Raw genomic sequence first — 23,266 nt, 5'->3', positions numbered from 1 at the left:
CACTTCCCAGATGCTTTTCATGTTGTGCTTCTCATAACAGCCTTGTCAGGTGAGGGTGGGAGGCTCTGAGGGGGTGAGAGAACTATTAAAAGATTAAATAACTGCAGTTCAAGATTGGGGTAGCCTCTGCAAGGGTGCCAAGGCTGGAACTTTCAAGACACAAAACTGATAGTAACAAAGAACTCAGCAGAGTTTCTACATGTGTCTATTATAAATTATTTAGATTAAAGATAAAAGCTTTTGGTAGTGTCTGATACATAGTGAGTATTGATAGTTTTGTGTTAAATTGAACTGAGTGGAAGGACACATACCCTTGAGCAAATCAGGGCAAGGAAGATGAGTGCTGAGAGTGACCAATAGAGTTAAGATTCCAAAATCTTATGCGCTAGGTTACATTTGTAAGTGTAGAGTCAAAGATTAGGAAAATCTATTTTAAGCAAATTCCATTGCTTTTCATAAAATCTTTCGATCTTGAATAAAGAAATATGGTAATCTTAATATACTATTACACTTCTTGGAATTGCAGAAAACTTTCAAAATAGTATGGACATGTGTATTCTTCTCCCAGCTTCCCCTAATATTAATAATCACATTAATAACCATAGTACAATTATCAACACCAGGAAATTAACAATACAATAGTGTTTTAATTTCACACATATAATTAATAGAAGAAACTAAAGCTGACCCAGTAATTAAGTGTACTTATACCAATAATTGTATCATCGGTTCTTTAAGAAAAACATTTTTAAAAAATTTTTAAATTGATTTCTTTAGGGAGGAAGGGCGAGGGAGAGAGAGAGATGGAAACATCAATGATGAGAGAGAATTATTGATCAGCTGCCTCCTGCCTGCCCCCCAATGGGGATTGAACCCAGAACCTGGGCATGTGCTCTGACCAGAATTGAGCCCAGGACCCTTCAGTCCACAAGGTGATGCTCTATCCACTGAGCCAAACCAGCTAGAGTTGAAAATTAATATATTATTGTTTTAACATTGGAGTAACAAACAGAACACTCATTCATAACTTCCACCAGTAATTTTTTCTGCGTACTTCCTGGTTTTGAAACAGAACTTATACTATTTATTGTATAAATGGCCTTCAAGTGTCCACTGATAGCGTTGGTCACAGGCTGCTGGTCAAGGACAAGCATACTTTGTCCCAGGTTCTCGCAGTCTGCTCCGCAGTGCACAGCCTCCTGCTTCCTGAGGGAGCCCTCCAGGGGGATGGCTTCATTCTCCAGCGTGAAACTGAAGCCTTCACTAAAAGTCCTAGAAGACTACACCTTCTAGATGTATTTTTGGCTGTTCATCTCTAATGAGTCAGGCATACTAGCTTAATAATACTGAGTTTAACATAACATGATGTCTTTCTTGATGATAAATGCTGCTACAGTAAATATATAAATACAGGTTTAATTGACAAAGAACATGCGGAATTACTTTATATTCTGTGGCTTAAGAACAATACTTGAATATGATCTTATGCATGAAAATGCATAGGGTGATATTTCTCTTGTTTTAATATAATTGTTTTCAAGATGAAGATGCTCCAGTGTTGAATCGTCATCTTCTTTGGCATTGCAGATTTGTTCTGGGAGAACATGCCTAAGGAAAAGTAGACGTGAAAGTCAGAATGGTTCAAGTAATATACTGCCTTCATAATTTAGGAGTTAAATTTTATATTTATTTTTAAATTTTATTTTTTCATTTAATAAAGTTAGAGCCCTTTTTTATATTATATTCCAGAAAAGATTCAGAATACATCAAAGATCTAAATGTGAGTAAATGAAGACATTTATTCTGACCAGAATTCTGCATTATGGTCAGAAGTATGGTTGTGCCCTGGGTTCAGGGAAGATCTTCCTGCTTGTGACGTAAACTATAATAGAAGCTCTGAAAGATGAGATTAATAAGTTGACTACTGGGTGTTAAAGAATGCACTTAAAAGACAAATGGCAAACTAGGAGCAGATATTTGCAACTTTTATCACAGATAAAGGGCTTATATACAAAGACCTAAACATCTAGAAGGAAAGGGGAAAGGGGTGGGGGGGGGGGGGAGAAGGTAACTAGTTCACAAAAGAAACAATGAAATGTGTGAATGTGAAAAGATACTCAGTTTCAGTCATGAGAGAACTGTCAGTTGAAAGTATGCTGGCATATCACTCTCACCAGATTTGCTACCCAAACGTCCAAAAGCTCGTCCACATGTCCTGACAATGAGGCTGTGGAGGACCAAACACCACTGAAGGGAATTCACTGCTCTATCAAAAGAATTTTTGCATTATCTAGCAAAATTACATGTGTATTTTATCACCCTGCAACCCCAGTTTTAGGAATTGATCCCAAAGTGAGACTAAAAAACAAAAAACAATTGAACAAAGTTGTGCATTTTGGCATTTGTAGTAGTAAAAGAATGGAAACAATAAAATGTATATCAATAAGGAAATGGTTGCATAATATATCTGCAAAGTACAATACTATTCAGTTATAAAATGGAATGAAGAAATTCTTTATATACTGATATGGAATGATATCCTTGACATAAGAATAATTTTAAAAAAGTAGAGTGAAAGTAAGCACATTCTCTAGAGAGGTAAATGAAGTTTTCTGTGGAATACTTGTATGTTAATTATGGGAAGGATGGGGGTATATTAATATGCATGTATGTATTTACATACTGGAAATACTGGAAAATGCTCCCAGTATTTTCCAAAAGAAATACTGGAAGGATAAACTAAAAGTTAATTTACAAATTTAACATATGGGAAAGGATGGATTACAGTGTAAGGGATAACATAGGAGAAAGACTTCTTTGTTATACAGTTTTGATGTTGGAATCATATAAATGTTTAACATAGGAAAAATAATATTAAATAGAAAAATACAATTGCTAAAAACCAAAGATTAAGACCATTTATGAGCATGTACTAAGTTGTTAACTCATTGTGACAGATGAGATGGCTGTATTTCAGGTGTGCATCCTTTGTGGAGCACACTGTACAGAAATAGAGCTACCAAAGATATCACAGACTCTTGTGTTACTCATAATAATAGTCTTATCATTTCCATGCTAATGTTTTTATATTTTAATATAATATATGTAAATTGATATTGTTGGAAACCTAGATTTTCATTGTAAGATAAGTTTAAAACAAAAGGAATACTCTATAATGTTAGATTTGAATTGGGAATGTCAGTATAAACTCATTCTTTTTCTTTACAAAATGCATGTTTTCTGGCAGTCCACTTAACCTCCTCAAAGCACAACAGCACACTTGGGAGGAACATGCGAGGTGTGCAGATTGGATCCTCTGGTACTGCTCCAATGAGAGGATCTGGGCTCTGGAGCAAGGCCGCCCAGGTGTGCAGTAGGAAATGTAGTAGTTAACTGACCAGGGGCAATGCAGACGGTCCAAGTACATAGGAGCCAGCTTGAAGGGCTACCATTGGCCAAGGATAGGACAGTGTAAGAGCAATAATTATAATTGATTGAAACATCCCAAATGTGCAAAACCGTAAGTCCATGTTGATTCTCCAGAGAGAGAGCCAAAACAAAATAGTAATAAAACAAAAACACTTAATCACCAATTAATTTTTCCCTGAGATAGCCACTATTAACATTTTAACATATTTTATGATCTTTTTATTCATATATAATACATCTATATAATTTTCCAGTTTTATAGGGATGTAATCCTATCTAATAAAAGAGTAATATGCAAATTAACCATTGCTCTGTTACACCTACTAGCCACACCCACCAGCCAATCAGAAGCAAGTATGCAAATACACCCAAAAAAGATGTCTACAGCCACAGAGAGTAGGAGGGAGGCTTGGGTTTCCCCGGCAATGGAGGAAGCCAAGCTTTCCACCTGCCCTTGCCAGCCTAAGCCTCCACTCAAGGCTACAAAGTTTCAATGATAGAAGATACATAAGTCCCAAGAGAAATGGCTGCCTCCACAGAGCATGCAGAAGGTTTGGCTCCGCTCCAGGCTACAAAGTTTCAATTGTAGAAGATAAATAAACCCCAGATACCAGGTCCTCCACTTGGGTTGCCAGGGGGCGTGGCCAGCCTGCAAACCACCACAGGCCCCTCACCCAGGCTGCCCCATGCTCCAAGGGAACCCCCACCCTGATCCAGGACACCCTTCAGGGCAAACCAGCTGGCCCCCACCCATGCACTAGGCCTCTATCCTATCTAATAAAAGAGTAATATGCAGATTGACCATCACTCTAACACACAATATGGCTGCTCCCATGTGATCAAAGATCCTGCCCCCATGTGGACACAAGATGGCCAGCAAGGGAGGGCAGTTGGGAGGGACCCAGGCCTGCAGGGGAGAGCAGTTAGGGGTGACCAGGCCAGCAGAGGAGGGAAGTTAGGGGCAAATAGGCTGGTAGGGGAGCAGTTAGGCATCAATCAGCCTGGCAGGGGAGTGATTAGGGGGTGATCAGGCTGGCAGGCAGAAGCAGTTAGGGGCAATCAGGAAGGCAGGAAGGTGAGCAGTTGGGAACCAGCAGTCCTGGACTGTGAGAGGGATGTCCGACTGTTTGTTTAGGCCTGATCCCTGTAGGATTGTGGAGGGTGCAGAAGGGTGCCCTCCCCTGCTGGACTAATCACCCACAACTGCCCTTCCTTTGCAGGCTTGGTCCCTCCCAACTGCCTTCCCCTGAAGCCATCTTGTGGTGGCCATCTTGTATCCACATGGGAGCAGCCATCTTACGTTTTGTAGTGATGGTCAATCTGCATACAACCCCCCCCGCACAGTTTCGTGCATCGGGCCTCTAGTTGACATATAATATTGTATTATTTGAGGTGTACAACAAATGATTTGATGTGTGTATATATTGGGAAATGGTTGCCACAGTAAGTTTAGTTAACATCTGTCACCTTTCATATTTCCAAATATGTAACCAGCTTTTTCTTCTGGCATTTTAAAAAGGGGATTGATCATTTATCTAACCTTTCAGAGTAACAACATGGCCCCAGTTGATAAGAAAATTTCTTTACAGAAGAATTCCAGCTAGCAAATATGAAAAAAATGACAAAAACAAGAATTCACCATTTTATTACCCCTAGGGAAATAACAGATTTAAGCAACAGCCATCTGTGTGTGGGGCCTCGGATTTAGGGGTGGAGGAGAAAGGCCATAATGAAGGCCGTGGCCTCCTAAATCCCGCCTGAAGCAGGACAAACAGGCCGATGCCTCCTAAGGCAGTGAAAGAGGAGGCAAGCATATAGCCTGACCTCGCAAGGGTTTTAGCCAAATATTTTGAAAGCAAATCTTACAAAGTCTACCCCACCACACCTCTTCCACAGGCTTTTAGAAATCTTGACCCTTTCCCTGTCTAGTTTAAATGTGTTTGGAATTTGAGAACTATGGAAAAGAGTTGGGATAGTATTCAGGGTCATGGTCAGTGACCTGCCTCTCCTGTTAACGCACTAACCTAGGTTCCCGGTGAGCCCTGCTCCTCATGCACCCTGGGGAGAGGAACACATCAGAGAGTGTGTCTCCACAGGTGAGGGATGCGGGGTCTTCATAAACGTATTTAGAATGATCAGCACCATAATCTAATGCCTGATGCCCCATTTCAACCTGTTTTAAATGTTCTAAGTATCTATCTATATAAAAGCTTAATATGCTAAGTGTCCCACCGTTCATTTGACTGTTTGTACAGTTGCTATGACGCATATTGATCACCAGAGAATAGACACTCTGACCAGTAGGTTAGCTTGCTGCTGGAGTCCAGCCACTTGGGACTGGACCAGTTGGGCCCCATGTGCCCTGGAGCCCTCCCACGGCTCCTCCCTGGCCCCAATCGTGCACTGGTGGTCCCTCAGCCTGGCCTGTGTCCTCTCACAATCTGGTACCCCCCGGGGGATGTCAGAGAGCCAGTTTCAGCCTGATCCCCACAGGCTGGGCCGAGGAACCCCGCTGGTACACGAATCCGTGTGCAAGGCCTCTAGTTATATAATAATACTTTGAAAAATTTTACTCTGAAAATTTGCAAATATATAGCATTAGAAGAAAACAATGAATTCTTATGTATGTGTTATCTTCTGGCTTCAACAGTTATTAAGATTTACCAATCTGGCTTAATGCAACTCTCATCACATTTTTTCTTAAAGTAAATCCCAGACATCATGTCACAGTAGTTTTGTCAGTCGCAACAATTCAAATGGGTACTTGAAAAAGCCAAACTTTACCGTATCTTGTTGTTGTTCAGCCTCAGAAAATGTAGTGCTTTCATTTCTTGTACCCCTGGTGGTATCGACTTGAAGTTATTGTGATCCAGAAATAACTCTCTCAGAGAATGGTACGCGCCATAGAAGGAGACTCGGTCCACGCCGTCATCAGAGAGGCTGTTAAATGACAGGTACAGGTACTCCAGGCCTGGCTCCATGTGGCCAAACACGTAGCCAGGAATGCGCTCAATCCTGTTCCCCAGGAGCACGAGGTGCAGCAGCGACTTGGGGAGGTAGGAGGGGACGTGGTAGAGCCTGTTGTAGGAAAGGTCGATGGATTCGAGATTTCTGCAGCAAAGAAACGAGTGAACAGCGGTGCGTCAGGGCAGGACTGGGAACTCTAAGTTTTTATTTATTTATTTATTTATTTATTTATTTATTTATTATTATTTTTAAAATATATTTTATTGATTTTTACACAGAGAGGAATTGAGAGGGATAGAGAGTTAGAAATGTCGATGAGAGAGATACATCGACCAGCTGCCTCTTGCACACACTACACTGGGGTTGTGCCCGCAGCCAAGGTACGTGCCCTTGACCAGAATCAAACCCGGGACCTTTCAGTCCACAGGCCGACGCTCTATCCACTGAGCCAAACCGGTTTCGACTGGGAGCTCTAAGTTTAGACAAGGCCGTCAGGATGCTTGCCGGTTTTCCTTCCAGCACTCGGTGCAGAGATACCACCGGGTGCCAGCGTGGCTGTGCATGTGCTTACCTGGGCACAGACAGTTGGTTTCCACCAGAGAGGAGCACCAGGATTCAGAAAGATAACCGTGAGGCTCTAGGAAGTCCCCAAATAACCCTAAGGTCACTCTCAGAAGTGAAATCCAGGGAGTTCTGGCCAACATCAGATTGCCTATTCCTAAAGTCTGCAATGGTTCCCGCAAAGAAATGGCAGTGACATCTGATCAAGGCTCAACCCGCTTTCCCGCATGGCTTACTCTCCGTTCTGAACGGCAAGGCTTCCCGCTGGCCCTTCGTGAGGGCTGCGGCTGGGCCAGGCATTCTCATCTGTTTTGTAAGACGAGATGGAGATAGTTTGGAGGGTGTGGGGCAGTGCAGCCCAACGCTTTTACCTGAGGGGGCTGAGGGAAGGGCAGGTTCCTTCCTCACTCTGTGCAGGGGTCACTCCCTTAACCTGCAAGACCGCTCAGTGAGGTCCACAGAGTGCGTGTCATGGTGGTCAGACCTCGTGTCCCTGCGCGGAGTCCGTGTGGCTGGTGTCCACAGTGTTAGTGACTGTGGTCACTCATCCTCACACCCGCCATGACATCAACATTTGAACCCTCTGAAGGTGGCCACGTTCTGGGGCGGGAGGGGTTCGCTAAGAAAGGCTGCTGCCACCTCCTTCATGTCTCCATGTTCAGACCCTCGTCAATAATGGCAGAAGGAAGGAATTGTCTCAAAAAGCCTAATTATAACATATACTTACTCTTGGTTTATCCAGGCTAAAGGAGCGATCCTATTTTCTTCAATTTTATTGTAACATAGTATAATGACATTGATATTTCTGGTATGATTGAAACAGATTTCAGTTATCTCTTCAATTTGATTATTTTCTAGGTATAATTCCTATAATTAAGAGAAAAGACATATTTTTCCTGTTGGTTGCTAAATACATTCAATTTTATAGAAATTAAAATAGCATTGTAGGCTGTTCTCATTAATATTATCAAAAGCCTTTACTGCCCCCTCAAGGGAATTCATGTTCTAAGCGGTTAAATTTTCTAATTAGAAAATGTATTGTTTGTCAGTTTATTTAATTACTGGAGACCTGGTGCATGAAATTCATGCACTGGGGGGGGAGGGGGGGGCTCTCTCAGCCCAGCCTGCGCCCTCTCCAATCTGGGGCCCCTTGGGGAATGTCTGACTGCCAGTTTAGGCCCAATCCCTGTGTGGGATCGGCAGTTGGACATCCCTCTCACAATCCAGGACTGCTGACTCCCAACTGCTTGCCCGGCTGCCAGCCTGATCACCCCCTGCAAGCCTGACTGCTCCCCTGCTGGCCTGATTGCCCCCACTGCCCTCCCCTGTCAACCTGGTCTCCCCCAACTGCCCTCCCCTGCTGGCCATCTTGTGGCGGCCACCTTGTGACCATATGGGGGTGGCTATTTTGTATGAAGGCATGACAATCAATTTGCATATTACCTCTTTGTTATATAGGATTTTTAACCATAAAATGTTACAAGATATCCTATGCTGTAATAACTGGATAAAGCTTTCCTAATTTATAAAACTTTATTCACATAAATTATTTCATTTGACAAGAAAATAAGTAGAAAGTATCATCCCACTTAGCACTAGAGAGAATCAGGCCTTAGGACATGAGCAGCCATGCCCAGTGTCACTCGCTCATCGAATATGACAAAACTCATCCTAGCTTGGCCTCACTCACAAGTGCTGTCTGTAATATTTTTAGGCTCATGTTTTCTGGTCTTGCTTTTGTATTGAAAAATGTCAGAGAGAAGTTTACTAGAACTTTAATGTCCAGCAGCTAGTTGTCTTCATTTGTGATTTCATTTGGCATTACAGTTTTCACACAACAAGGATATTGGAATTCAGAAGTAGAATTGGTATGTATATCCAGCGTGACTTTTTGTTCCTTTAGTAGAAATTTCCCCTCTTTGTTACTTAAATTTGCTCTTTATCAGAAATTGGTAGAGACTTCTAACTCTTTGCTTTTACCTTTGTGTGCATTTGTGTGCAAACTAGATCAGTGGGTCCCAAACTGTGTACAGCGCACTTATTAAAGTGCGAAAGGAGCCGAAACCGGTTTGGCTCAGTGGTAGAGCGTCTGTCTGCGGACTGAAAGGTCCCGGGTTCGATTCCGGTCAGAGGCATGTACATTGGTTGCGGGCACATCCCCCATGGGGGGTGTGCAAGAGGCGACTGGTTGATGTTTCTCTCTCATTGACGTTTCTAGCTCTCTATCTCTCTCCCTTCCTCTCTGTAAAAAATCAATAAAATATATTAAAATAAATAAATAAATAAATAAATAAATAAATAAATAAAAGTGCGAAAGGAGTCCCAGTCCGGGCGCAGCCCAGGGCACAGCTATCCAAGGCTGTGCCAGGCCGCTCTGCAGTGGGCTCCCAGCCCACTCCCTGGCGGCCACCCCCTGCAGCAGCAGCATCTCCAGAGGTGAGCTGGGGCAGTGTTGGCCAGGTGGGAGCGTCAGGACTGGGAAGGTGGGCGGATGGCTTCCATCCATGCAGGGCCACTGCTAGCTCAGGCGGGGCTCCGGGCCGAGCAGGCTGGGGATAGGCGCCAGTCCCATTGGGACAGTTAAAACTATCTTGCAAGTCAGGGTATTTTTTAGGTTGGAGTTTCTGTTTAAATTGTCAGCTCATTTCCCAGCTGTCATCAGGACCATTTTTTACTTTTTTAAGGGTCTCTACTCATAATTGTAATTTTGACTCATAATTTTATATAATTTGAAGAGAAAACTGTTCAACTTATCATACGTTATATACACAGCATCAAAACTACCAACTTCAATATGCATCACAGTAATCTTTTAAAATGTATAGTTTGGGCTGAGACTGGTTTGGCTCAATGGATAGAGCGTCGGCTTGGGGACTGAAAGGTCCCGGGTTCGATTCCGGTCAAGGGCATGTACCTTGGTTGCGGGCATATCCCCAGTAGGGGGTGTGCAAGAGGCAGCTGGTCAATGACTCTCTCTCTCATCGATGTTTCTAGCTCTCTATCTCTCTCCCTTCCTCTATACAAAATAATAAAAAAATATATTTAAAAAAATTTTAAAAAATGTATAGTTTGGGGTTTGTGGCTTACTGTATTTAAAGTATAAAACGTTAGAAAGAACATTGGCACCTCGATAGAAGCAGGAAGACCCTGTGGTATAATTCTAAATCTGTTTCGTCCCAGACGCAGGTAGGACAGGCTCTTCAGATGTCTGAAAGCTGAAGGATTGACATTGGTTTCACTGAGTTCGTTTCCTTCCAGTTCTAAGGTAACCAATCGACTTAAGCCTATAAAAAATGAAATTATTGTAGTGTTAGGATAATTGGAAAACCATGCAGTTTTTATAACTTTTCAAAGGTCATGTGAGCCCAGCCGTGAAGCTCAGTGGTTGAGCATTGGCCCATGCACTAGTCAGGGTTTCGATCCTTGTCAGGGTGCACACTCCCAGGTTGCAGGTTTGATTCCCAGTAGTGGGTGTGCAGGAGGCAGCTGACCCATGATTCTCTCTCATCACTGATATTTCTCTCTTCCTCACTCTTCCTCACTCAATTCAATGAAAATATATTTTTACAATGTCATGTGAAATTTTCAGTTTATTTGGAGGGCAAATGTTGTAGTTCAGTTCAGCCAAGATTAAACGCTGAATGCATGGCCCAGTGGGGAGGCAGGCTTGTAGAAAAATCATTGCTGTGCTATCTGATCAAAGTGTGTACTCTAAGGGCACTGGCTGGTTGTTTAGTGGTTAGAGCTTCAGCCTGCCAACCAAAGGGTCTCCTCAAATTCAAGGAGATGTACTTGTGTTGCAGGTTCAACCCCTGGCCCCAGTCAGGGCACATGCTGGAGGCAAACAGTTGATGTGTCTCTCCCACATAGATGTTTCTCTCTGTCTCTCTGTACCTTTTACCTCCCTACCACTCTCTCTAAAAAACAATGGACAAAATATCCTCGGGTAAGGATTTAAAAGAATAAAAAATATCTTGGTTGCGGGCACATCCCCAGTGGGGAGTGTGCAGGAGGCAGCTGAATCAATGTTTCTCTTTCATCGATGTTTCTAACTCTATTTCTCTCCCTCTCCCTTCCTCTCTGTAAAAAAAAAATCAATAAAATATATTTATTTTTTAAAAGTATGTACTCTAAGGGGTGGGGGTGGGGTGGGGGTGGGGTGTTTCGGTGATGGGCAGGGTGCCCCACGGAGGCAGCAGAAGCCAAGCAGGGACTTGAGTCACAGCTGGGCAAAGGAGAAGGTTGTAGATCATTTGAAGCATTTGTAGGGACAGGTAGGTGTAAAATGGCAGCATAATTGGGGATAGATGAGGAGTACAGTGCAATGAGGGATTCCTTTTCTGGCATAAGAAGGAGCATTTTTGCCTGCAACCTTCAGTTGATGAACATGCAACATTGAATTTCCATCCCAGTGTTCACTTTATGGCAGAGAATGCATCCAAGTGGACGTTTTGAAAAGGAAATAATCAAAAACTCTCCATGCAATCAAATTGCACTACCACGAAAGGCCTTTATATAAACAAGTTTTATCTCAATAATTTTTACTGGCCTCAGGAGTGGTATGGTGCGAATTAATTGGAAGCTTTAAGAAGAATGGGCAGCTAGATGAGAACATAGCACAGGACCCGTGTGAGGTGAGAGTGTGTGAAGAGCATGTAGGGGAATGAGTGTGTGTGTGTTTGCGCGCGCGCACGCGAGCGTGGTCACGCCTGTGCGTGAGTGTATGGTGTCCCCCTCTGTGCCCCACTACTGCCCGCTGCCCGGGGTGCTTCTAGCTCCGCAGGTGTGGAACAGGTTTGGGGATATTGCAGAATCCTCCTTGTGAGCAAGGGTGCCAGGAGCAGCATGGTTCAGTGTTGAGCCTGCACACCCCACACCAGAAGTTGGAAGGGACTGCTGTGTGTGGAGGGCAGGGGCTGCCCTCCCCTGCCCTGGGTGCTGCTGGGCCATGGAGCTGAGCTCTGGGCAGAGGGAGAGGCCATCATCATGGCACCATCATCCAGCTGCATTCCCGCCAGGGAAGTTAGCCCTGACCTTGTCTGTGAGAAGGGCCATACAGCAGAGCTGGGTGCCAGCAGAGGGGTCTTAACAGGCAGACCCGGCAGTAAATCTGAGGGACCCTTTGTTATCTGGAGGAAGTTTTGGAGGACAGCCAATGGGGGCTGGGCAGTGGGCTCAAGCAGGGGCAGCTCCTCTTCCGTGGCCTGCAGAGCAGCTGGTCCTGCACTGCCTGCAGTGATCTGAGTGAGGGAGACGGCTCTGGTGCACAGCTGCGCCAGTGAAGCTGGGCCCAGCGGCAGGTGGGCTTAGACATCTGGCTGGTCGGATTCTGGGCAGAGGCCCCACCCAGCAGGGGCCCATGGCATTGAAAGATTGGAGTACCGAGTTAGGCTGATTTTCTTATCTCCTCCTGTTTGAGGTGCCCAAGGGGTGCCAGCAGGCTAGGCAAAGGTGAGGCATTGGAAGGAGAGGTAGTACTGCTTCCCTCATCCCCAAACTAGGGAATGACCCCCAATGCAAGTCTGTTCAAACCATCTGGGCTGAGACCAGAGTTCCCCCTCAAAGCCCAATTCCACAGGTGAAAGGAGAGCATCTCAGACCAGGGACCTGAAGCAGACCCAGCATCCCTGCTACTAGCTTTACCGCAGGACTACTGGGGCCCTGCCTGCTTCAGTCAGGTATCCAAGGCCACACAGGGTAATGACTCATATTGACCTTCATAGGAGGACCTACCAGGAAGCCTGGGACAGACACATCAAGGGGCCAGATTCAATAGCAGAGCAAAATCCAGCGAGCTCCACTCCAGATCCAAAGTTCTATTTTCTTCCTTCCATATTCTCTTCTTTGGTTCCCCTCCCCTGCCCCTCTCCCCCCTACTGCTAGTTCTTTAGGTGTCATATTTCTTAGTATTTTTCTTTCTTTTTCTTCAGTCTTTCTTGTTGTTGGTTCTTTTTCATGTTATTTTCTGTTCATACTTACTTTGTTCTGTAAGCACATGTATAACTGCTGACAACATGTAGTTCTAGTTGAGCTTCACAATTAGCAAGCCTGAGGGCTGATCCCACCCATGAATGGGGCAAAAGCAATCAAGACCCAAATACAACAGAAGGGCCATAAAACCCAAACAAGGTTATTATTAGAGCACCCACCTCAGAATATTAAGGAGACTACACCACTGGGTCCCACAAAAGTCCACTTCTTCAAGACTGGAAGGCATAGCAGTCTTATCCAACACAAGGAAACAAATATTAAAAAAAAAAAAAAAAAATGGGGGGATGGGGAGACAAAGAAATAGGCCTCAAATGAAAGAACAGGAGGAATCTCCAAAAAGAGAACTAAATGAAATGAAGGCAATTAAAAAAACAGGAGACAGTTTAAGGGAGTTGTGGGACACCATGAAAAGTAACAATATCCACAACATAGGAGTATCAAAAGAGAAAAATGTACAAGGGATAGAAAACCTGTTTGAAGAAATATGGCAGAAAATGTGCCTAAACTGGTGAAGGAAAAAGTCACACATGTTCCCATGTACCAAAGAGTCACAGGTTCCATTCCCATTCAAGGTCATGTATCTAGGTTGCAGGTTTGATCCCAGACCCTCGTCAATATTTGTGGGAGGCAAACAATTGATATGTCTCTCTCACATCAGTTTCTCTCTTTTTCCCTCCCTTGCACTGTTTCTGAAAAATGTGGAAAAAATATCATTGGACGAGGAGATAAGTAAATAAGTCACACATTCAGAAAGCACAGAGAATCCCAAGTACAAAGAACTCAAAGTGTCCCATCCATGCTTATACACATCATAATTAAAATGCCAAAAATAAAAAACAAAGAATCTTTAACGCAGCAAGAGAAAAGTTACCTACAAAGGAGCTCTTATAAGGCTTATATTTGACTTCTAATAAGAAACTCTACAGGCCAGAAGAGATGGCATGGCATATTCCAGGTAATGAAAAGCTAAGATCTGAAACCAAGATTACTATATCCAGCAAGACAATCATTCAGAATAGATGGTGAAATAAGTAGCTTTCCAGCATTGCAAGAAATGTTAAAGGGACTGCTGAAATAATAAGTAGAAAGAGCCCTCGCTGGTTTGGCTCAGTGGATAGAGCATTGGCCTGTGGACTGAAGTGTTCTGGGTTTGATTTCAGTCAAACAAAAGCATGGCCTAGAAGGCTTCACAGGGGAATTTTGGCTAACATTCTAAGAAAAATTAGCACCTGTCATCCTCAAACTATTTCAGAAACCTCAAGAGGAAGGAATATTTCCATGCTCTTTTTATGAGGCCAGCATTGTCCTAATTAAAAACCTGATAAAGGCTCTACAAAGAGAAAATTACAGGCCAGTATCCCTGATAATCTAAGATGCTAAAATCCTCAACTACATATTACCAAATCGGACCCAGCAATACTTTATAAAGATCATACACCATGACCAAGTGGGGTTTATTCTGGAGATGCAAAGCTGTACAATATTTGCAAATCAATAAATGTGATACTTCACATAAACAAAATGAAGTTCAAAAAATCACATGATAATATCAATCAATCAATATAGAAAAACCATTAGACAGAATTCAGCATCCATTTTTTATTTAGAAAACTTTCAGCAAAGTGAGAATAGAAGACCTACCTCAACATAATAAGGGCCATATATAACAGACCAATAGCCAACATCATACTCAACTGGACAGAAACTAAAACCATTTCCCCTAAGAACAGGAACAAGACAGGGATCTCTGCTTTTGCCACTCTTATTCAACATAGTACTGAAATTCCTAGCTACAGAAATCAGACAAGAAGAAATAAAATGTATCAAAATTGGAAAGGGAGAGCTAAAACTATCTTTATTTGCAGGTGACATGACATTGAAAATAGAAAATCCTAAAGACTCCACTAAAAGTCTTCTAGATTTAATAAAAGAAATTGGGTAAAGTAGCAGGATACAAAATTAACATCAAGAAATCAGTGGCATTTTTATACACCACTAATGAACTAGCAGAAATAGAAACTTAAAAAAGAATCTCATTTACGAGGGAGAAACCAAGGTGGTGGCATAGGTAAATACGTAAACTGCTGCCTTGCACAACAATTTGAAAACTACAACTAACAAAACGGACATCATCCAGAACCACAGGAAGGCTGGCTGAGTGGAAATTCTACAACTAGAAGAAAACAGAAAAGCACACTGAGACTCAGAGGAGCTGCAGGAGGTAGAGATACTGAGATGTGTGCATGGAGAGGACTGGCAACTGAGTGTGCAGTTGGCTTTCTCAGTCGGGCGGGAGACAAAAGCTCCTGACTGCACTGAACTCCAGTTCCGAATGAGACTCTTGGGGACCCAGATTCATTCAGGGAGAAACTGGACTGTCTGGCAGCAGGTGGAACTTGAGGATGGCTTTCTCTCAGAAGTGATTGCAGTGATTACCATGGGACACTGAGACACAGGGGCCTATTAGGGCAGAGATGATGGGAAACCAATGCTCTCTGCTCTGCCCTGAGACTCTGCCCCATCCAAGCTGAGCACAGAGGCTTTTGCAAGTCTTATCTCATAAGGCTGTCTCCAGCACAGAAGTTCTCCCAGCATACACCCAGCTGATCCTTGTAGCCAATTGGCCTGGAGGTCAATTCCTCACAGTAATACCAACAACAATCAAGGCTTACCTACAACAAGACTGTGCACATAGCCCACAAAGGGGTGCACCAAGAGTGTCGACCTCAGGTAACTGGGGAGGCTGAACCACTGGGCCCTATAGGACAACTAGCACACAAAGCCACTCTATCAACTCAGGGAAGCAGCCAAAATGTGGAGACAAAGAAACAGATCACAAATGAAAGAAATAGAAGAAAGCAATCATCTGGATATAGAGTTTAAAACCATGGTTATAAGGTTTTTCAAGAATTTCCTAGAAAAGGCCAATAAATTTAGCAAGACCCTCAAAGATATGAAAAAATACCAACTAGAAATTAAGCATACATTGACTGAAATAAAAAATATTATACAGAGATCTAACAGCAGACTAGAAATACAAAGAAACAAAAAACACTCAACCGGAAAAGCAAAAAGAAAAAAGAATCCAAAAATAAGAAGATATTGTAAGGCCCTCATAGCCCCAGCTGCCACCACCACCTTCTGCAGTTTATGGGGGAGGAGGGCTCCGAGATCAATTGCCCCTGAGAGGGTGGTGGCAGGCAGGGCTGCGAGGGCTGAGCCCTTTGCATGAATTTTGTGCATTGGGCCTCTAGTGAAACCATAAAATTGTAGAAGAAACCATAGGCAGCAAATTCTCTGGCATCTTGCATGGAAGGATTGTCACCAATACATCTCCTAGGGTTATATAAACAAAGGAAAATATAAACAACCATTACTGGTTTGGCTAAGTAGATAGAGCATCAGTCTGCGGAGTGAGGGGTCCCAGGTTCGATTCCAGTCAAGGGCATGTACATTGGTTGTGGGCATGTCCCCGGTTGGGAGTGTGCAGAAGGCAGCTGATCAATGTTTCTCTCTCAGATGTTTCTAGCTTTCTATCCCTCTCCCTTCCTATCCGTAAAAAATCAATAAAATATATTAAGAAAAGAAAATATAAACAAATGGGACTCATCAAACTAAAATACTTCTGCAAAAACACACACACACACACACACACACACACCACACAAACACACACACCATCAAATTGAAAAGGGAACCCACTGTATGAGAGAACATATCTCAAAAATATATAACTTAACAAAAATATACAACTTAACAAAATGAAAACAAATAATCCAATTTAAAAATAGGCAAAGGACCTGAATAGACATTTGTCCAAAAGGGATATACAGAAGGCCAAGATACATATGAAAATATGCTCGAAGTTGCTGATCTTCGGAGAGATGCAATGAAAATGATGAGCTATCACCTCACACTTGTCAAAATGGTTACTATTCAAGTGCTGGTGAGACTGTGGAGAAAAGGGAACCCTCGTGCACTGCTGGTGGGAATGCAGCCTGGTGCAGCCACTGTGGAAAACAGTATGGAGCCTCTTCAGAAAACTGAATATGGAACTGCCCTTTGACCCAGTGATCCCACTTCTGGGATCAAATCCTATGAATCCAGAAACAACAATCAGAAATACAATATGTGCACCCCTATGTTCACAGCAACATAATTTACAATAGCTAAGATCTGGAAATAGTCCAAGTGCCCATCAATATTTGGATTAAAAAACTAACAAAAAAATGGGTACATTCACACAATGGAACACTATCCACTATCCTATGTGATAAAAGCCTAATATGCAAATTGACTGAACTGGTGGAATGACCAATCACCATGACTCACACTGACAACCAGGGGGCAGGTGCAGGAGCTTCCCTCAGTTTGCAGGTCCCAGGCCACCAAGGCAGGTGTGAGTGGAGCCCCCCAGTTGCCCTGCAGATCAGCCCCGATCGATGGCCAAGCTTAAGGACCCTACCTGAACATGAATTTCATGCACTGGGCCTCTAGTGCAGCTATAAAAACAGGTAGGATCTGTTACTTTTGAAACAGCATGGAGGGATCTGGGGAGTATGCTAAGCAAAATAAGCCAATCAGAGAAAGACAAGTATGACATAATCTCACTTATATGTGGAATCTAATGAACAAAATAAACTGATGAACAAAATAGATTCAGACGGACCGATCTCAGGGATGGAAGAAGCAGGAAGAGATTAACCAAAAATGTAATATGCATATATGCATAGCCCTGAGACTCAGACTCTGGGGTAGAGTGGGAGGAGGGTACCGGGTGCAGATGGGGGCCATCTGTTTTGCTGTTTATAATTTTTTTTAATTATAAAACAATGAGCAGTTTAGGAGTAATGATTGCCAGAGGCGTCTGAGTCAGATATTCAGGGTGTAACTTGGGAGTTTGTTCAGTGGTTAAGATTTCCAAAATAGGGGATGTTTTAATATTGAACACAAGTCACAGCTGTCACCCTAAATGCTCTGTGCAACCCATTTCCTCCCTGTAGGCCTATCAGAGAAGCAAGGCAGTGCTCTCTGGAGTAGACCGTAGGTGCTAGGGCATACCTGAGGAGACAGTGTACACTTGGTTGGATGGTGGTGTTCAGGATCTGTTGAAGGGCTGAGAGACGGGAATTTGTGAGGCCAACCAGTAAACTTAATAAGTGATTGTAGTTCTCTTCTTTAATTTCCAAAACGGAAGGTCTTGAGAATCCCGCATATTTATCAGGCTTGGGTTTTTAATAGAAGTTTTCCAGTCAAAAACAGGTAACAGAAGTAGACTAGTGGTTATTTCATTACCTCAGAAGAGATGCAAACTTATGGTACTATGCATCATTTTGCAATAATTCTCTCATTTGTGCATATAATGTATATATAGGAAACACAGTATGTGTGTTACTGTAACAGGAACCTGGATAGAGTTAGAAAAGATTAAAACGTGTAGGTTAGATGGGGTAGAAAGGGGATTTATTAGCAGGACATTGGTAGGAAGTCACTCCTGTTGCGGGGGACAGCATGACAGGTTATAGGTGTGGACAGGCATGTTTTCAACCCACTGGCTTTCCCTTGCTGTTTCTCTGTCCTTCTACTCCTGCTCCTTGTTTGTAGAGGTAGCTCTCCCATGAAGGCATGCAGATCCCGTCCAGGGAGCTCTCAGGGCCAGCACAGGCTGCAGCTCCTGGTTGTCCAGTTCCTGCGCCTCCTCAGGCCCACCCCCTGCATCCCAGCTGACGGGCAGGCCCTGCGTGCAGCCTGTGGTGTCCAGGTTCTTCCTTGCCTCCACGCTTTTGCTCATGCTGCGTCTCTGAAGTGTCTGTCTCCCTGCTTCCCTGGAACTCGACGTAACCTGGACAGTCCTGGTGACGCCCCACCTCGGGAGAGAATGGAAGATCGGGCCCTGGTGGCCCAGCTGAGGCTTCCCCCAGAGCGAGCAGACAGCTCTGGATGGCCTTCGCCCAGGCCCACCCAGCTCTCTGCCTGTCAGCAGGACAGGGGCAGCAGGACTCACAGGAGCTGAGCAGTCTGAGAGAGAGAGAGAGAGAGAGAGCCAGCCCGAGTGGTTAGCACTGGCCAGGGCTCAGAACACAGCCACACAGAAGGACCGCCCCCAGTGCGGGGCGGGGGTGGCAGAGGAGCGCCTCCTCACGCCCCTGGACAGCTGGCAGCTCGCCGGCCGGTCCCTCCTGGCGAGGAGGGAGCATCTGTCCATGAGGGAGAGGACGAGAAAAGCAGTTGCAGGGATGTACCATAGCATTTTCTAAATGTGGACTTAGATTTTATAACATGTAATGTGACCACACAATTATATGGTTTCACATGTAATTCACATACAGCCCTTAGTACACTTCTTCTAAATTAAGTGTTATTTGGTCTGTTTTAATTTCTAGCAGTTAGAAATTGAATTTTCTAATATCTTTTTCATTTTAAAAAGCCCATCAAATTTTGTGTTTGTTAATGTTTTTCTTGTACACAAGAAACCAATCTGGAAACAGAGTATTTCCATAACTCTGGAATCCTCAGATTTGGCAATTCTCTTTATTGTTTTCCCATTGTCAGAACTGTTTTCTTCCTATGAAGTTTTTTGGGAATGAAAGGAAATAATTGAATTGTTTTTTTCCTTTAAAATCTTGGCTTATCAAGATACATAAACATGCCGAAACCGGTTTGGCTCAGTGGATAGAGCATCAGCCTGCAGACTGAAGGGTCCCAGGTTCGATTCTGGTCAGGGGCATGTACCTTGGTTGCGGGCGCATCCCCAGAAGGGGGTGTGCAGGAGGCGGCTGATCAATGATTCTCTCTCATCGATGTTTCTAACTCTCTACCCCCCTCTCTCTTCCTCTCTGTAAAAAATCAATAAAATATATATTTTTAAAAAATTTTAAAAAGATACATAAACATAATAAGTATATTTCAGATCAAATAAAAAGTGTTGAGCACTATACCTCAAGAGCTACATTAGACTGTTAGAAAGATAATACAAAAAATTTGCCACTTAGTCTTAAAGTAAATCATAATCTAATCAAAGACATTAGCTAGAGTTCCTGGAAAGCTAACTATGATCCTGCCTCTTTTATAGAGTTTACTAGTGGCCCAGTGCACGGATCTGTGCACCTTGAAGGGGAATAATTAGCCCTGCAGGGCGGACTGGTGGCAGGCCAGCTGCACCTGCGGCAACACCACAGCTCAAAGGGCGTCTGTTGAGTGAGGGAGTGCCTCTGGCAGGGGGGGTCCAGTCTGGCCTTCTGGGATTGGGCCGAAACCGGCTCTCCAACATCCCCCAAGGGGTCCCCGGAATTCAAGAGGGCACTCTGCAAAGTTGCTGTCGCGGGGCAGTTCCTGCACTGAGCGTCTGCCCCCTGGTGGTCAGTGTGCGTCATACCTACTGTACGGTCAGTCCATCGGTCAGAGGGTTGCTTAGCCTTTTACATATATATATAGATCATATGACAACTTTAGCTCTCCAGATTAGTCCAGAAACAACCACAAGCATAGTCAGTTCTAGGTGTATCAGATGCACGGACCTCCGGCCCTTCCCAAACACCCACCCTTCGGGGAGCCTGGCTGCCCTGCAGCCACATTCCTGGCATCCTCCACCATGAGCTCCGGCCAGAGAGACTGCGTGGGCTGCCTGTGTTCACTTGATCATGTGATGGAGTCTGTATGCCAACATATGACAGATTACAGCAGCAAAATGTGTGCAGGCAGCGGGCTGAGGCGCACGCACTGCACAGCAGGAGCAATAAGGAGCCGCCCCAGCCCTGGTGCCGCCACATGGCCGCGTGTCGCCGAGGGCGAGAGGTCTGGTGCTGTCACTAGATGAGAGGACCTGAGTCACTGAGGTTTGGTTTCCACGTGGAGGACTTGTGAAGACAGCGGGCAGTTTAAAATACATTTTAGAGGTTACGCCAATCAATATTGAAACAAGACGTCTCCACTTTAATGGTAAAGTGACCTAAAAACCTTGCCATCTATGCATCTGGCAAAACCGCAAATAAAATACCCCCATGACGACAGAAGTTCCACGGACACTGACCGCGCACTCGGTACCTGACAGGCGCTCCCCGTCGACAGCACGGAGCCCGTTCTCGCTGACTTTGAGTTCCTCCAGGGTTGGCGGCAGCGCCGAGGGAAGCTCTGCCAGGCTGTTTCCGTCCAAGTTCAGGTGCACCAACTTCTTCAACGGCTTAAAAAGCAGACCTCAGGTTACTGCTTCGTCTGGCACAGGTGTCCGGGACACCCCACTTCCTGGTCAGTTAGCTGCAGTTATGCCTCTAAGCCTGCCTCACTGGGGTTTCGATGGGGTCCCCCTCTCCTCTCTGCCATTCTAGGCAGTCACGTTCCACTCGCCGTACAGATCAGCCGCACGTACTGTGGCCACAGGACCGGGAGAAAGCGCCTATCGCACTGGATTGAGTATGTTTTGCTAGATCTTGGGTTTTCACCTTCTCAGCAGCAGACACACGGGTATTAAAGCTCTCTGTGTGCGTTCTCTGTCTGATGTACCAGGGCAGTGGCCTAGGTCCCCAGGGTGGCGGTGTTAGCACAGCAATTCGAACCCCGCGAACATATTTGTAAAACTCGGCTTTCCGCTCACTAACTGGAAGCAGATTATAACAGCACTAACGATGGAGCGTGTCTCAGCAAGCGGTGGTCGGCATCACAGGTCATTGCTTCGTGGCACCCTCACGGCTTTGTCTGCACCCCAGCTGCCGTCAGCAGCACTCCCACTGGCGGGTTTGAGTGGGGGCATGTGGGCGACTCACGTCAGTGGGTTCAGAGCAGTTTGGGACAGAAACCCCCAAACAAGAAGGGAAGGTGATTCCTACAATGCCTTCCTTTTTATCAAAACTGGGAATGCATGGTGCCCAGTTTTCGATCAGGACAGCTGCCTGAGGGGCACTCGGACTGAGAGGAAGTGTGGGCCTTCTCCCCTGCCAGCCCGAGTGGGTGAGCCAGGACTGTGCAAGGAGGGGACAGGCCTGCGGAGGGCAGTTTGCCCAGTGCTGTGGTGTTTGTGCTGGGCTTCTGAACACACATATTTGTGAGCATTGCATACACACAGCCATCTCCTTTCCTGCCCCCTTGCCTTTTCTGTTTCTCAGAAAGTCCTTCATCCTCTCTTCTCCTTTTTAGAGAAAAAAAGTCTAATCTGAATCTTTTTGAAACTTATCCTGTGCTGTTTCCCTCTTCTTCTTTTCCCAACCTGAACCCTGAGTCCATGTGTGTTTCCAGATGCCCTCTTGCTAACGTGTCCCCTCATCGGTGCTGCCTGGCCCAGAGCGGGGGGCTCACACGAGCTGCCACCCAGCGTTAGGGAAGCTTCCAGATTCCGTCCGTCCTCCCTGGAGCACCTCACATCATGTTCTCAGCTACACGGGGGCAGCTAGTCTATAACTAACACACTTAACATTGTCATTGGTGCAGTGTCTGGTGCCCGGAGGGTGCGGCGGCCGGACACTTGTGCCTAACTGGCCCGGGGCCAGGGAAAGCTTCCACAGGTCAGGGTCCTCAGGGAGGAAAGTTTCTCCCCTTCGGGGAATGCTCCCAGGCAAACATTCAGCTTCTCCTCTCTTCCCCATCTCCACCACTGCAGTGCGAGTCATGGGATAGCGATTCAAACAGATTTGACAGATCAGAGTGTGGGTTTACCTTGAATGCTTTTGGACTTATGCCTGAGGAGGTGATGTTATTGTTGCTCAAATCAAGCCTTTCCACATTCGGCAGTCCATAAAACGCTTCCTCTGGGATGGAGACGATGGCATTGCCTAAGACAGGACAATTGGGTTTTAGACCGATGTGCCAATACCTACACACATGCACTTCCACAGATAGCAACCGAGAGTTTTCTCTGTAGGAAAAAGCAGTCCGCACAGCATGGGCAGATTGCATATTACATAAGCAAACGCACATTTAGAGAAATAAAAGACTGAGACTAAACTGTTCCACAGATGTTCTCTCTAAGGACTTGCCATGCTCTAGTACTTCATGTTTTAGACAAAGCTGCTTAAAGCGTGCAGTGTGTGCTTGCTGGACAATTCTGGTAGGCTGGGCATGGTATAACGGAGGTTTCTAGATGGTTTCTAGTTCCTCACCTTTTCCCATAGGCATTTTTTAGGTCCTGCTCGCAACTATCAGCCTGCTGTTAGTCAGGGACATTGTGGCATGCCCATTCTCTCTCTGGAGCACCAGGCTCAGTCCCTAAATCAGCCGCTGAGGAGATAATCTCTTCCCCTCCAGGCCCGAGGTTCTGCTCCCATGACTGATCTGCAGAAGTTCCTACATGCCTTAACTTCATGGGGTTTTGTTTTGACGTTTAGTTAAG

General features: G+C 44.8%; 2 protein-coding genes across 3 annotated transcripts in view; one reads left to right on the top strand and one right to left on the bottom strand.

Annotated features, from left to right (window-relative positions):
- LOC118708715 (centromere protein P) overlaps nt 1–23,266 on the top strand; it is a 209,647-nt gene that overhangs the window by 129,713 nt on the left and 56,668 nt on the right. The gene's annotated exons all lie outside the window — the stretch shown is intronic.
- ECM2 (extracellular matrix protein 2) overlaps nt 970–23,266 on the bottom strand; it is a 55,455-nt gene continuing 33,158 nt past the window's right edge. The window contains exons 5-10 of the mRNA XM_036420106.2: nt 22,594–22,709; nt 20,992–21,127; nt 10,084–10,241; nt 7,685–7,824; nt 6,214–6,540; nt 970–1,608 (exon numbers count right to left, since the gene is read on the bottom strand). Coding sequence (XP_036275999.1) covers nt 1,440–1,608; nt 6,214–6,540; nt 7,685–7,824; nt 10,084–10,241; nt 20,992–21,127; nt 22,594–22,709 — 1,046 coding nt within the window. The 3' untranslated portion in view covers nt 970–1,439. The remainder of the gene's footprint in view (nt 1,609–6,213; nt 6,541–7,684; nt 7,825–10,083; nt 10,242–20,991; nt 21,128–22,593; nt 22,710–23,266) is intronic.

The sequence above is a fragment of the Pipistrellus kuhlii genome, unplaced genomic scaffold, assembly GCF_014108245.1.
Source record: "Pipistrellus kuhlii isolate mPipKuh1 unplaced genomic scaffold, mPipKuh1.p scaffold_m20_p_62, whole genome shotgun sequence".
NCBI classification, from domain to species: domain Eukaryota; kingdom Metazoa; phylum Chordata; class Mammalia; order Chiroptera; family Vespertilionidae; genus Pipistrellus; species Pipistrellus kuhlii.
Note: the sequence above shows the minus strand (reverse complement) of the source record. Positions and strands in the feature narration are given on the sequence as shown.